General features: G+C 49.7%; 2 protein-coding genes across 4 annotated transcripts in view; one reads left to right on the forward strand and one right to left on the reverse strand.

Moving 5' to 3' along the window:
• The window catches only part of LOC137521244 (uncharacterized), a 115,641-nt gene extending 101,423 nt beyond the window's left edge, over window positions 1-14,218 (forward strand). Inside the window, exon 3 of the mRNA XM_068240232.1 lies at window positions 9,567-14,218. Within this exon, the coding sequence (XP_068096333.1) occupies window positions 10,005-11,120 (1,116 nt within the window). The 5' untranslated portion in view covers window positions 9,567-10,004 and the 3' untranslated portion in view covers window positions 11,121-14,218. The remainder of the gene's footprint in view (window positions 1-9,566) is intronic.
• The window catches only part of SERHL2 (serine hydrolase like 2), a 1,569,464-nt gene that overhangs the window by 642,342 nt on the left and 911,902 nt on the right, over window positions 1-15,220 (reverse strand). The window lies entirely within an intron of this gene.

Raw genomic sequence — 15,220 nt, forward strand, 5'->3', positions numbered from 1 at the left:
TACAAGAGAGAGGTGGTTAAATCTGACCACAGAGATGCCAGCAGCATAATGGTTAAAGTGCAGAGAGTGCCATAAATAAAAGTAAGTAAACAGCACACTAAGATAAGGCTGAGGAATGTGTGAATGACAGAGCTGAATGGATATGAGATCTTGTAACCTCCAGACCAGGAGCATCTGCTGCTATCTCGGGGGACTGAGACATGATCTGTATTAGGGAGTGAGGGAAAACTTCGGAGCTCACCTCTCAATAGCTTGTAATGTAGATATATGACAAAGGCTGAGACGGGCAGGCTGCTGGATGATTGTTACTCCCTTAGACTCAGAAATGCTGTCAGCAGCACTGCGCCCCCCTTGATGATTGAAGAGGGAGGTCGCCTGGGGCACATGTCATACCTGCATCCCTCCAGATACGCGTCTGCCTATAAGCCCACCCTTCCTCCCACCAGGCTACCTACCTATAAGCCCGCCCGCCCTCCCACCAGGCTACCTACCTATAAGCCCACCCTCCCTCCCACCAGGCTACCTACCTATAAGCCCACCCTCCCTCCCACCAGGCTACATATCTATAAGCCCACCCACCCTCCCACCAGGCTACCTACCTATTAGCCCACCCTCCCTCTCACCAGGCTACCTACCTATTAGCCCACCCTCCCTCCAGGCTACCTGCCTATTAGCCCACCCTCCCTCCCACCAGGCTACCTACCTATTAGCCCACCCTCCCTCCCACCAGGCTACCTACCCATTAGCCCACTAGGCTACCTACCTATTAGCCCACCTCCCTCCCACCAGGCTACCTAACTATTAGCCCACCTCCCTCCCTCCATCCCACCAGGCTACCTACCTATAAGCCCGCCCTCCCTCCCACCAGGCTACCTACCTATAAGCCTGCCCTCCCTCCCTCCCACTAGGCTACCTACCCATTTGCACACCCTCCCTCTCAATAGGCTACCTACCTATTAGCCCTCCCTTCCTCCTTTCCACCAGGCTACCTGCCTATTAGTCCACCCTCCCTCCCACCAGGCTACCTACCTACCTATTAGCCCACTCTCCCTCCCACCAGGCTACCTACCTATTGTTATAATTTAAGTATTATATGTAGGCCTCAGTTATTTGAACTAAGTTAGTTGAAAGGCTTGATTTGCACAGGGTCTCTTTAAGCATAATTTCTCGGAGAGAAATTATGAAGACCTTTACCAGAAGCAGATTGTCCTCGTCTGAAGGACAGGAACACTATCTGTTCAAATGTATAGACTTTCAGACTGCAAAGGGGAAAACAGAGGCCAATATTTAATAAACAGAACATTCCTGTATGTAGGGAAAAGGGATCATAGAATATTAATCAAGTAGGTGGGTATTATGACACCACGAGGGGTCTGAGCCAATAGTAGGTTTTGGGGGATGGCTCAGATGAGATCACAATTAACTCTTTCCTGGTCAGTATTAGGGTTCATGATGGGCCAAAGGAGCGCACTCTTATTTTTACGCTCTCTATCAGAATCAGAATAGTTTTATTTCGCCAAGCATGACTAGGTCATGCCCGGAATTGAGTTTGGCACAATACTGAGCGTCAAATAGACAGAAAGGCAGGACAAAGCGTCAGAATATGACAGTAAGTACTCAATATTTACATACACAGATATACAATCCACATCAAATCAAATCAAATCAAATATACATTCACATCCGTATGCACCTTTCAAGGAAACGCTGCTAAAGTCTACCAAAGGTGGCGGATATTTTCCAGTTCACTGCTATGCAGGTGGTAGGGCACTGATGGAGGGTGGGAGAATATTAAGGGAGTTTAGGAGGCTAACGGCCATAGGGAAGAAAGAGTTCTTTGTGTCTGGTGGTCTTGGTGGGGATAGCCCGGAGTCTCCGGCCCAGTGGAAGTGGGGTGAAAAAGCAGTAGCCCAGGTGTGAGGGGTCACTTGCGATCCTCAGTGCCCTGGCACGCAGTCTTGTATTGTACAGAAAGTCAAGTGGAGGCAGTGGTCTCCCAATGATTCTCTCTGCCGACCTGATGATCCTCTGTAGTTTGTGCCTGTCACTGGCAGTGGCTCCCGCATACCAGACCAAGATGGCTGAGCAGATGATGGATTCAGTGGTGGCAGAGTAGAAACAAGTTAGAATCTTCTGCGCCATGCCGAACTTCCGCAGTTGGCGGAGGAAGAAGAGTCTCTGCTGGGCTTTTCGCTGGGTTAATGTAATGTTGGTCCTCCAACTAAGATCGCTGGAGATGGTAGTGCCCAGAAGGCGAGCGTGTGGCACTTTGGCGACCTCGGTGCCATCGATGTAGATAGGAGGTGGGGTGGGAGCAGACTTCCTAAAGTCAATTATTAGCTCGACGGTTTTGGCCGCGTTGAGCATCAGACTGTTCTCCTTGCACCAGTGGCATAATCTCTCCACCTGCTGCTGGTAATCCTGGGTGTTGTCCTTGGTGACGAGGCCGATGATGGTGGTGTCATCGGCAAATTTTATGACTTTGACAGAGTCAACCGTGGATCTACAGTTATTTGTATAGATGGAGAACAGCGGGGACAGGACGCAGCCCTGGGGTGTCCCTGTGTTGGTTATCATTTCTCGCGAGTAGATGTCCCCCAGCCTGACAACTTGGGATCTGTTAGAGAGAAAGTCTGCGATCCATAGGCGTAGGGTGGGGTGGAGGGCTGCACGATTTTAGGTAAAAATTGAAATTGTGATTTTTCTCTCAAAAATTGCGATTTCGATTTTTTCACGATTTTTTTTGTACTGGAATCTGTTAAAGGAAAAATTAGGCTAGTTACTTACCTGGGGCTTCTTCTAGCCCCCTAAAGTCCTCCTGCTCCCTCACCGCCATTCCACTCTCCTCTGTTCCTTAGCTCCGCACCTCCTCGATCATGCTCCAGTGGCCAGGAGTGCTTTGCCCATGCACAGTAGCAATTATTAGTTACCGCGCAAGTGCAAAACGCTACTGGTCACGAGAATGTGATAGGGGAGGCGAGTGACATGTGGCTGCACATGCAGTGTTCAGAGAGGAAAAAAGCAGTGCGGAATGACTACAAGTGACAAGAACAATTTAAGGGGCTGGAAGAAGCCCCAGGTAAGTAACTGGCAATTTTCCTTTAACAGTTAAAGTGTCCTTTAAAGTTCTAACTACCTTTCAGCTGATTTAACTATGAAACTAGCAGCTGTCAAAGGCCAGGGTGTCTCTCACTAATCACTCTGTGCCTCTGTCTGCCGATGCCATGGGTGAGTCTGTGGTCATCTGTACACTGGCTAACTCCCCCCCCTCCCTTCCCCCCCCCCCCAAACTGCAGCTCCCTCACACTAGTGACACTCACTTCTATCATCAATCAGGGCATGACAGGATAATTGTGGGGTGAAAGGGTCAAGCATCCTAAAGTTCTGGCTGCGGGGGCTGAGTTAGAGGGCCCCCTCCTCCATTAGTAGTAGCCAGCGAGATCACACACATGCACAAGCTGCGGCTGGGACCAGCACAGGGAAAGCAGGAGAGCGTCTGGCTGGACATGCCACAAAGATCAGAGCTGTGTTATCTCCAAGCTGCAGCTCAGCTCTATGAGCTGCAAGTACAGGGAGAGAAGGAGGACAGCATCTGGCTGAACATTCCGAGAACCGCGCTCTCTCATGTGACGTCCCTGCATTCCCCGCCCCTCCACACAACACACAACTGCCAGTGCCAGGAGCTGAGGAGGAGGGCGGAGATAGCGTCCCTGAGTGACAGCGGCTGGCTGCAATGATACAGCCGCCGCTGATCACTAATAAATGCACAGAGCAGGGATAATTTTACCCGGGCGCTCATGGATCTCACCCAGGCGGCCTGCCCAGGTAAATGGCTCTGGGGAGAACACTGCACTTGTATCTGGCCCCGCTGTGCGCGGATTGGCCAGAAGCAGTGAATATGCATTAGGGTTAATGAATGGGGGGGGGGGGATCCACTCTGCTTGCTCGAGTGGATCCGCCCCCCTCTAATTAACACTACTGCATATTCACTGCTCTGGCCAATCCGTGCACAGAGGGGCCAGATAAAAGCATACAGACAGCGGGGACAAAAAAACCGAGGATACTGACGATCACTAGATCGTCTTGTCACAAACCGCGGTTTCGGTTTTAAACCGAAAAACCGTGCAGCCCTAGTGGGGTGGACCCCAAATGTTGCAAGAACATCCAGGAGTATGCGTGGGCATATAGTGTTAAACGCTGAGCTGAAGTCTAGTAGCAGTACTCTGGCGTACGCATCTTGTCTGTCAAGATGGTTGTAGATGAATTCCAGACAAATGTTAAGAGCATCGTCAGTGGTCCTATTTGCCCTGTAGGCGAACTGGAGTGGGTCTAGTAGGGGCATGGTGGATAGCTTGAGGGTGGATAAGACTACTCTCTCTAGGGACTTCATGAAGACAGATGTCAGGGCCACAGGCCTGAAGTTGTTGAGGTCGGAGATGCCTTGTTTCTTTGGAACAGGAATGATGGTGGACCTCTTAAAGCACGCAGGGACTCTACCCTCTGCTAGTGACTTGCTGAAGATGGCAGAGAGGATGGGGCAAGTTGCCATGAACAGGTTTTGGGGCAGGCTGGGGACACGCCATCTGGGCCTGGGGCTTTCCTGGCATTTAGCGTGGACTGGAGGTGCCGAACGTCTGCCTCACCCACCTCCAGGGCGGGTGGGTCCTCACTTGGATCGCTAAATCACGGGGGCTGGAGGGAGAGTGGGAGGTGGTAGGTGCCCCCCAGGCTCAGCCTGACTCTCAAACCTGTAGTAGAATCTGCTTAGTTCTTCAGCTAACTCAGAGCTGGGTGTTGCATGTTGCGGGGGAGGCTTGTAGTTGGTGGAAGCCTTAAGCCCTTGCCATACGGCTCGAGTCGTTTGAGCACAGGTTCTGCATCATCCTTTCAGCGAACTCCTTTTTTGCGGCTCTCAGATCTCGTTTCGCGCGTTCCTCGCCTTCCTGAAATCCTCCTGGTTTCCCGCCTTGTGTGCCGCCTCCTTGCGTTTCCGCAATAGCCGTAGCTTGTTGGAGAACCACGGTTTGTTATTCGGGTAGACCTTGAAGGATTTGATTGGGACGCTGGAGGCCTCACAGAAGCTGATGTATGAGGTGACGTTATCAGCCCACTCGTCCAGGTCTGGGGCTGCCAGGGTCTTCCAGTCCGTACAGTCAAAACAGGCTTGAAGGTGGAGCTTGGCCTCGCTTGACCATACCTTGGAGGACTTTACGACTGGTTTTGCTGATTCCAGGAGCCTCCTGTAGGTGGGGATGAGATGGACAAGGCAGTGGTCAGAAGAGCCAAGCGCCGCCCCAGAGATAGCCTTGTAGGAATCCTTCACTGGCGTGTAGCAATGATCAAGGGTGTTCAAGCCTCTGGTAGGGCAAGCAACATGCTGATGGTAGCGTGGCAGCTCTTGTCGAAGGTTTGCCCTGTTGAAGTCTCCCATGACGATGAACAGTGAGCCTGGGAGGGATATTTCCCACTGCGAGATTGTGTCGCTGAGGGTACTCAGGGCAGATTTTACGTCAGCGTCAGGGGGGATATACACTCCGACAAGGACATAGGAGGAAAACTCCCGTGGTGAGTATGCTGGCCTGCATTTCACGAGTAGAAGTTCTAGGTCCGGGGAGCACCTCCTGTCGAGTACTGGTGGGGTGGGGCACCATGAGGAGCTGATGTAGAAGCAAATGCCACCACCTCTTTTCTTCCCAGAGAGGGTAGGGTCACGATCCCCCCGTATGAGGCTGAAGCCTGGAAGGTGTAGGGCGTTCTCAGGGATGTTCTCATGTAGCCAAGTCTCCGTGAAGCAGAGTACTGGGGTGTTCTTCCCGAGCTCCCACCTGCCGCAGAGGAGACGTAGTTCGTCCAGTTGTTTAGGGAGAGAGCGGACATTTGCCAAGAGTACCACGGGGATGGCTGACCTTAGTCCCCTCCTCTTAAGTCTCACGCGAGCCCCAGCTCGACAGCCCCTTCGACGCCAGCCTGCACTGGGCCAAGGAGTGGAGACCAGGACTTGCTGGATGTACTTCTGGACCAGGTTTGGCAGAAAATTGGCCTCAGGGAGTGATGGGCCGCGTTGTTCCCACCAAAGAAGTTGCTCCCTGAAGTACATAGAGTGTGTGGTGGCGTGGGGGGCATGCCCGATGGCAGGAGTGGGGCGGCAGCGGCGGGTGGAGGAGCATGGCATTGCACAGGGTCGCTGGCCACAGACAGATCAGATATAGTACAGATCGGAAACAGATCAGTGGATGCAGCAGTAAGGAATCAGGCACTGGTCACGCTTAGCAGGACAGGTCAGGCAGTTTGGCAGGTCAGATGTCAGTGGCAGAACCTAAGATATACAGTGCTGGACAAGCAGTTCCTGGGGTCAGCAAATGTGTATATATACACAAGTAGCAGTTGAAGCCATAGCAAGCATGGCAGTACTAGTCAGCAGTTCCTGGGGTCAGCAGAAAATAAGTGATAGTAGCAGCCCTAGCAATCATACACAGACGGCACAGACAGGTCGGATAGGCAGCAGCGGCAGCAGTAACAGTTCAATGTGTGCAGGCAGCACACAGGTGATGGGAGCAGGGTTCTTACCAGTGCTGAGGCTCCTTAGTGTGCCATGGTCCAAGGTGGCAGGATGCCTTTGGCAGGATGGTGGAGGCGGCTGCTCAGATGGTCTGGGTGTTCGCGGTGGGGTCGGTGAGTGTAGCACTCCTTTGTTTTCTACCTCCCCACGTGGGAGGCCTGGAAGACCCAAAGCGGGGGCAGTGGTGGATGCAGTTGGGAGTGCAGCTCCCTAGCTGCCGACAAAGGCCTCTACTGACTGGAACCCTAATTACTTTCCTTTATGTATGCAATCTGCTATAATGTATGCTGTACATAGGTAGTCTAGATGTAACGTAGTATAGACAGAAGATGACCTGATTACCCTACAGCAGGAAGGTAATCAAGAAGCTGTAATGTTTCTTCCCCCGAAGGGGGGGGGGGGAGAATGACATTTTTCGTATGTTATAAACTTTCTGTCTGTATGTTTGTTGCGGCAGTCCCAGTGTGGGCAGCGTACATAGTTCCTGTGTTGTGTTTTCGTTTTTTCTCTGGGCAGTTCTGGGCTGGCACTGATGCCAGCGGTGTTGGTTGGTTGTTTTTCTCTCGCACTCTGTTAAGCAGATGGTGGATAGTGGTGAGCGACGTTAGAGGGAGAGAGAGAGAGAAGGAGAGTACTGTGTAGCGAGAGCCCAGAGTAGGAGGAAAACTGGTTCCAGTTCAGTGCTACTGTATATGTTATATATTATTTTTTTTTAATTTCTGCATAAGTTTATGTTGTTTTCACGGATCGTGGAGTGTGTTGGGCCAGCTGCGGCTGATTGATGTTCGTCTCAGAAGAAGGTTGTATCTGGTATGGTAACGGTTAAGGTGTTGTTTAGCGTTGCGCAGTGATAGTTTTGTGGGAAAAGAGTACACAGCGCGCTCTAGTAGTTTTGAGTTATGTCTGAGTTATGTATGAGATATGCGGATGGCTATTTTCTTTGTTCGTGTCTGCTGTATGCAGGATGTTTTTTTTCTGGGTGCGCGGGGCACGCAGGAATGCAGCCGCACGTCACTGGGTGATTCTAATGTATGATGCAGTTAGGCATTCAGGAGTGTGTATAGCTGTATGCTAAGTTTCTGGAAGCGATTCATATGCTGAAATGTCTAGTGTGCAAATACAATATATGTTCTTACTGTCTTTTTTTTCCTAAAGTATATAGGATTGAGAGGTTGCTATGGGAGATTGCATAGCAGCCATCTTGGCTGGCACTCCAGGACTGAAAATGGAGGCATTGAGGAGGGCCCGCCCCCACGAGTCATGGCCCCCACACGTCATGACAGGGGGGGAGGCGGGGCTGGGGGATCCATGTCACGTCAGGCTGTGCTCACGGCAACGGCCATAGCAGCTGAGAGGAAGGGATGGTAGAGATAATGAGGTACTCTACTGAGTATCTCAGATCCCGGAGTATTTCTCCAGTGTCTGGGCCCAGGGAAAGGAATGCCAGAATACGGGAACCAAGCAGTTGCTATGGGCATAGTATGGTTACGGATAGGAAGTGGTTTTCCAGCGAGGGGCATGGAAACACATCGCAGTCATATACTTCCCAGGGAGTGATTTGCATGGGCAGATCAGGGGGTATCTGGACAGGGTTACTTAGGGGATGGTTCCTTTAAAGGGAAGGTCCAAGCAAAAAAAAAAAAATGAGTTTCACTTACCTGGGGCTTCTACCAGCCCCATGTAGCCATCCTGTGCCCTCGTAGTCACTCACTGCTGCTCCAGTCCCCCGCTGGCAGCTTTCTGACCTCGGAGGTCAGGGCCACATTGCATACATTTTTACGCATTCCAGCTAGTGCAGGAACAAAAATGTATGCGTTGCACCACTAATGCGTAAAAATGTATGTGTTAATGTTCCTGCACTAGCGGGAATGTGTAAAAATGTACGCAATTCGGCCCTGACCTCCGAGGTCAGAAAGCTGCCAGCGGGAGACTGGAGCAGCAGTGAGTGACTACGAGGGCACAGGATGGCTGCATGGGGCTGGTAGAAGCCCCAGGTAAGTGAAACTCATTTTTTTTTTTTGCTTGGACCTTCCCTTTAAGTGGAGCACCGTACCGGGTGGTGCAGCATAAGTTCCCAATAGAGTAAAAGGGGGGACAGTGCATCAGGGGTACCGGAGTTGGAAAAAAGGGAGTTGACCAATCCAGGTGTCCGTTGCTGCGGCTGCAGAGCGGTAACGGTTTTCTGGTTTTTGTCGTGGACAGGGCCAGGGCTTGACAAAGAGGTCAATGCTGGGCTGGGGCTGTTTGTGCGTTTTTCTCGTCCACTGATTGGTCAAATATATTTTTTCCAGCTCCTACCAAGTGTAGCACAAAGAACAGGACTGACAGCAGTTCAGGGGGAAATTATAAAGAAGAAGGAATTGCCATGTACAGGGTGACAGTGTATCAGTACAGTGTTTGCCATATGACTACCTACCAAGTGGAGATTCAGGGATCTGCATACAGGCATATGACGCAGGAATGCTTAGCCCTGCACCCTGAGTAGTTTAAGTGCAAAGCGCTCCTTCCTACAGGGAGGCAGCCATTTCTTGTAGTCTAGAGGTAGTAGCATTGGCAAACATTAGTCAGATGGTACAACAAACAGGACTTCTAGCTGAGCTGGTAGTGCTCAATGGAATTCTAGGTAAGTAAATGCGAAAATGAGTAAGAGCATTGCAGGCTCACCTGCAAAGCAGCAACAGGTGTGGGGCCTCCGTACTCTGTGCATACTACAGCCGAGTATGTACAGAAGGGGGGATGTGGGGAGAGTTTGCAATGAGGTGAGAGCTTCCAAAGGTGAAGTCCGCAGGAGCATATTTTAAACAGGTAAGTACTTAGGATAGTACTTAGGTAGGGAAGAGAAATTTAGCTCCAGTCTACCGAAAAGGGTAAATAGAGTTCATGAGAACCATAAAGCAACGAGATCAATTACGGTATATATTGATCAATTTAAAGTGTACAGAGTACAAGCCGCAGGGCGAATCCTAAATCATTAATAAGAATTGATTTGTTTGTATTTCGATTTCAGGAGTTTCGCAATATGGAAGCAAGAAAGCTGAGGTGCTGGCAGCCGAGACAGAGATGTCAGTCGGATAAGCAAAAGGTTCCAGATGCCAATCCAAGTTTGGAGAACAGCGAGATTTCTGATATCGGAAAGAGACTAAAAAAACTGACTGAGCAAAGCATAATGCAAATTGCTAATGTTTTTCTTTCCCAAGGAGGTGCTTTTATAATGAAGAGTACCGTGCTGATGGTGATCCTAGGCTGCCATTTCGTACTAGGAGACCGACGAGAGGACATTCTCATGAACAACAAGGGGTTAATGAGAACACAAGGCCCAAGCATGTTAATGTTTGGAGAAAAGGGTACTGATCCTTTCCCACTTCCCTCTGATTGGCACAGATGGACCAAGCAGGGAAGGTGGAATAGATCACTAGTGCCAGGTGCAAACTAATTTCATGGCACAATGTTGGTGAAAGGTCTGAAGGGTCAGGTGTGCTGGAAGTTTGAATTGAACGGCAGTGTAAATCTGCTCTTGAATGTCACACTCCCAGAACCAATGCACCGATCCAAAGTTTTGTTAAAAGGTACATTGCAGTACAATGGGTACATGCACAAGGTGGAGTGTGTTGTTCGGGAGTACCTTGTCTTGGTTATCCAGAGTGAGATGGTTCCAGATTGGAGAGGAACGAGCAGTAAGCGTCACTTCTCCTACAGGAGAGACGCAAGGGACAACATCACACTCTGGAGTTACCAACAGAGAGTGTCTCTGAAACTATACACACGTAAAGGCTGGAAAGCCAAGGGTTTGTGGTTCTCGAAACAAGAAGTAAAAATCGAGATCAAGCCACATTTCCAGGTGACAAAGAGGGTGGGGAGAGCGATCCCGAGGGAGGGAAAGCCAACACAGGGAACCCCATTCTCACTACACGGGTCACAACAGGGGACAATATTACACAGTCCATATGCAGCCACTTATCCTTATGCTAGATGGGTAAGTGTAGAGGTACTCTTAATTGAAAGATTGCAGAGAGTACAGTCTTCCCGACCTCAGGTACGCATTTTGCCTCAGGACATAAGGGGGGAAGAGGTCCAATCAAGACAGTTGGGGACATATTTTGTCATTGAGATGCTAAAAGATCCTGTACAACTGAGATTGGACAAGGAGAGGTTTATCGATTTTTCTGGGGAAGGATCTTTTGCATGGAAGCATCGAGATGTTTGGGTGAACAAATGGAAAGGGTGCAACGCTTCTTTATGCACCGCTGCTTCCTTAGTTCCGACCTCAACACATGTCTACCACCATGACCTGAGAGGTCAACATTTTTTGGTGCTAGACGGGGAGGTGAAACAAGTAGAGTTGTCATCATTCTGGCAATTCTCACAGAGGTACCTGGGTTTGCAGGGTGAAGAAGCCTGCTGGCTCAATAACACAGAATGCGAGGCTACCATTCAAAAGATCTGCCCTGAAGCCAAACCGATAGTTCCCGTGGCTGAAGGAAAGGTTTGTTTTTTAAACATAATGTCTAATGACACATTTAAGGTACATTTTCATAAGTGTTCCGATCAGGTAGATTTTTAGAGGGGAGCTTATTGTATGAGCGGAGATCCCATATGGATCAAGTCATCCAAGTTTGATGACGTCATTCCTCAAAGTGTTAAGAGAACTTTAAAGTTCAAAGCTTCACGGGAAGTTCCCATCCTGAAAGATAACACGCCATGGGATAAATGGGTACAGGTTTTGACACAAGACGACCACACTTTGTTAGAACGGTTAAACAAACAGAACACTAAGTTAGAGGTAAGATTTAACCATAATCAAGGTGATCTTAACGAGGTAGAACACAAACTGAAACTCCTGTCAACACTAAACATCAGGAAAGCCCCTGGCCCTGACGGAGTGACTCCAGCCTGCCTGAAAACTTGCGCCAGGCAACTCGCTCCCATCCTCTCCGCCATTTTCACCAAGTCACTAAGAGAAGGGAAGATCCCCGCCTGCTTCAAGAGGTCGACCATCATCCCTGTCCCTAAGAAACAAGGGGTTTCCGAGCTTAACAACTTTAGACCAGTGGCCCTTACGTCCGTCATAATGAAAACCCTGGAGCGAGCAGTTTTATCCAACCTCAAACTCTCCACCTTGCCCCTTCTGGATCCCTATCAGTTCGCGTATAGGGCAAACAGGTCCACTGATGACGCAGTAAACATCTGCCTTGAATCTATCTATGACCACCTGGATAGACCAGACACGTACGCCAGAATACTACTCTTGGACTTCAGCTCGGCGTTTAACACCATCTGTCCACGCATTCTGCAGGAAGAACTAGCTGCACTTTGAGTTCACCCAAGCCTACGACTTTGGATCACAGACTTTCTCACCAACAGGACCCAAGTCGTCAGGCTGGGGGACATCAGTTCACGAAGTATGACCACGAACACAGGCGCGCCTCAAGGATGCGTCCTGTCTCCACTGCTGTTCTCCCTTTACACAAACAAATGCAGGTCCAGGGCAGACTCAGTTAAGGTCATCAAGTTCGCCGACGATACTACTATCATTGGACTCATCACCAAGGACAATATCCAGGAGTACTGTCAGCAGGTGGAGAGAATCTCCCTCTGGTGCAAGGAGAACAGGCTGGTGCTTAACACCGCAAAAACTGTAGAACTAATTGTTTACTTCAGAAGGTCTGCTTCCACCCCACCCCCAATTCACATAGATGGTATAGAGGTGGCAAGAGTTCCCTGCGCTCGCCTCCTGGTCACCACAATCTCCAGTGACCTCACCTGGAGGCCCAATATCACTGCAATACAGAGAAAAGCCCAGCAGAGACTGTACTTCCTCCGCCAGCTGAGGAAGCTTGGCATGGCCCAAGAGATTCTGACCAATTTCTACTCCGCTACCATTGAGTCGATCCTCTGCTCATCCATTCTGGTCTGGTACGCTGGCGGTTGGCACTTACTTCAGAGGGTCATCAGGGCGGCGGAGAGGGTCTATGGAAGACCTCTCCCCTCACTTGCCCTCCTACACAACAAAAGACTGAGATCGAGGGCCCTGAAGATCGCTAACGACCCCTCTCACCCGGGCCACTGCTACTTCAGTCCGATGCCATTGGGACGGAGGCTTCGGGCCATCTACACAAAGACGGCTAGGCACAGTAATTCCTTCTTCTCCTCAGCTGTCAGCCTCCTGAACTCCCTCCACATACTCCCATCAGGGCACCCCCACGACATATAGAACTGTCACGGACAGAGCCAACTGCTGCTCTAGTATGTAAACTGGAAATGCAAATGTAAAGTAAAATGTAAATGATATTGAAATGCAAATGTAACTGTCTGCTGCTGACATGTGTAATTGTAAATTTCTGCTCCTGTTGCTCTATGTTATCGATTGATGTCTCTTCTGAGCCAAATGTACTGTGCCAAACCCAATTCCGGGCATGACCCAGTCATGCTTGGCAAAATAAACTATTCCTGATTCCTGAAATATTAGCAGGTGAGTTCCAGTCTGACTTGGTGGAAAAGGTTTCCGGCGATGTTCCAGGGACACTCGGACTGGGCCTCTGCAGTTCAAAATTTCTTCCTACACCCACTGGTCGTAGGGATGGGGATGACACTTTGGGCATCATTATCCAGGTGAGGTTACGCAAAACAAATTAACCTGTATAAGAGATTGGTGCCTCATAAACAATCTCATGAACCAATATTTCCAAATTCAGGGATATACAGGGTTACGGGTATAAGTTGTAGCAGTACCTATGAGGGAGCTGATTGTATAAAGGCGTTCTTTTAGAAAACACCTGGCACTGCTCCGATGCTTAACAGACAAACAAGTTTCACTTTTCTGTGATCATGCAAGTTTGTGAGTGATACGCAAGTGACGCAAATGCTGAGAATATGGTATAGAGGGACTTAGAAGTAGGGCCTTCCCAGAGAGCCTGGTTACAAGAGGTCTGGCCCTCTCTCCCAGGGATAACCACCTAGAGCAGAGAAGGTGTGTGAGCATGAGCATCGAAAGTGAAACATAAAGAAAAGAAACCAGGTACTGCTGGGTTCAGAAGCAGGAATCTGCAGATCAAGCCTTTTAGGGGGGATTGTTATAATTTAAGTATTATATGTAGGCCTCAGTTATTTGAACTGAGTTAGTTGAAAGGCTTGATTTGCACAGGGTCTCTTTAAGCATAATTTTTCGGAGAGAAATTACGAAGACTTTTACCAGAAGCAGATTGTCCTCGTCCGAAAGGACAGGGACACTATCTGTTCAAATGTACAGACTTTCAGACTGCAAAGGGGAAAACAGAGGCCAATATTTAATAAACAGAACATTCCTGTATGTAGGGAAAAGGGATCATAGAATATTAATCAAGTAGGTGGGTATTAAGACACCACGAGGGGTCTGAGCCAATAGTAGGTTTTGGGGGATGGCTCAGATGAGGTCACAATTAACTTTTTCCTGGTCAGTATTAAGGTTCATGATGGGCCAAAGGAGCGCACTCTTATTTTCACGCTCTCTATCTACTGACTGGAACCCTAATTACTTTCCTTTATGTATGCAATCTGATATAATGTATGCTGTACATAGGTAGTCTAGATGTAACATAGTATAGACAGAAGATGACCTGATTACCCTTCAGCAGGAAGGTAATCAAGAAGCTGTAACGCAAATGGACTTAAAGAAGAATCTGCTTGGCTAAGGTGTAACGAAGTATATCTGTATATCTGTTTACTGAATAAACTCTTTGGAACTTGCTAGATGCCTAAAGGAAGTTCTATTTCCTATGCTGTGTGCTGTGATGAGTCGTGTTTGCGGCTCTTACTAATGAGTTGCTGGTGCCGGGAATGAAGGTGTGTTGCCGATAGAAACATATAGTTTCTTACAGTTTCTTACACCTATTAGCCCACCCTCCCACTAGGCTAACTGCCTATTAGCCCACCCTCCCTCCCATCAGGCTGCCTACCTATTAGCCCACCAGGCTACCTACCTATTAGCATACCTCCCTCCCTCCCACCAGGCTACCTACCTATTAGCCCACCCTCCCTCCCAGCAGGCTACCTACCTATTAGCCCACCCTCCCTCCCACCAGGCTACATACCTATTAGCCCACCAGGCTAGCTACCTATTTGCCCGCCCCCACCAGACTACCTACCCATTAACCAGCCGACCCTCCCTCCCAGCAGGCTACCTACCTATTAGCCCACCATCCCTCTCTCCCACCAGGTTACCTACCTATTAGCCCACCCTCCCTCCCACCCGGCTACCTACCTATTAGCCCACCAGGCTACCTACATATTAGCATGCCTACCCTCCCTCTCACCAGGCTACCTACCTATTAGCCCACCAGGCTACCTACATATTAGCATACCTCCCTCCCTCCCACCAGGCTACCTACCTATTAGCCCACCCTCCCTCCCACCAGGCCACCTACCTATTAGCCCACCCTCCCTCCCACCTGGCTACCTACCTATTAGCCCACCAGGCTACCTACCTATTTGCCCGCCCTCCCACCAGGCTATCTACCCATTAACCGGCCCACCCTCCCTCCCACCAGGCTACCTGTCTATTAGCCCACCCTCCCTCCCACCAGGCTACCTACCTATTAGCCCACCCTCCCTCCCACCAGGCTACCTACCTATTAGCCCACCAGGCTACCTACCTATTAGCATACCTCCCTCCCTCCCACCAGGCTA

This window comes from Hyperolius riggenbachi, chromosome 6, assembly GCF_040937935.1.
Source record: "Hyperolius riggenbachi isolate aHypRig1 chromosome 6, aHypRig1.pri, whole genome shotgun sequence".
Lineage (NCBI taxonomy): Eukaryota > Metazoa > Chordata > Amphibia > Anura > Hyperoliidae > Hyperolius > Hyperolius riggenbachi.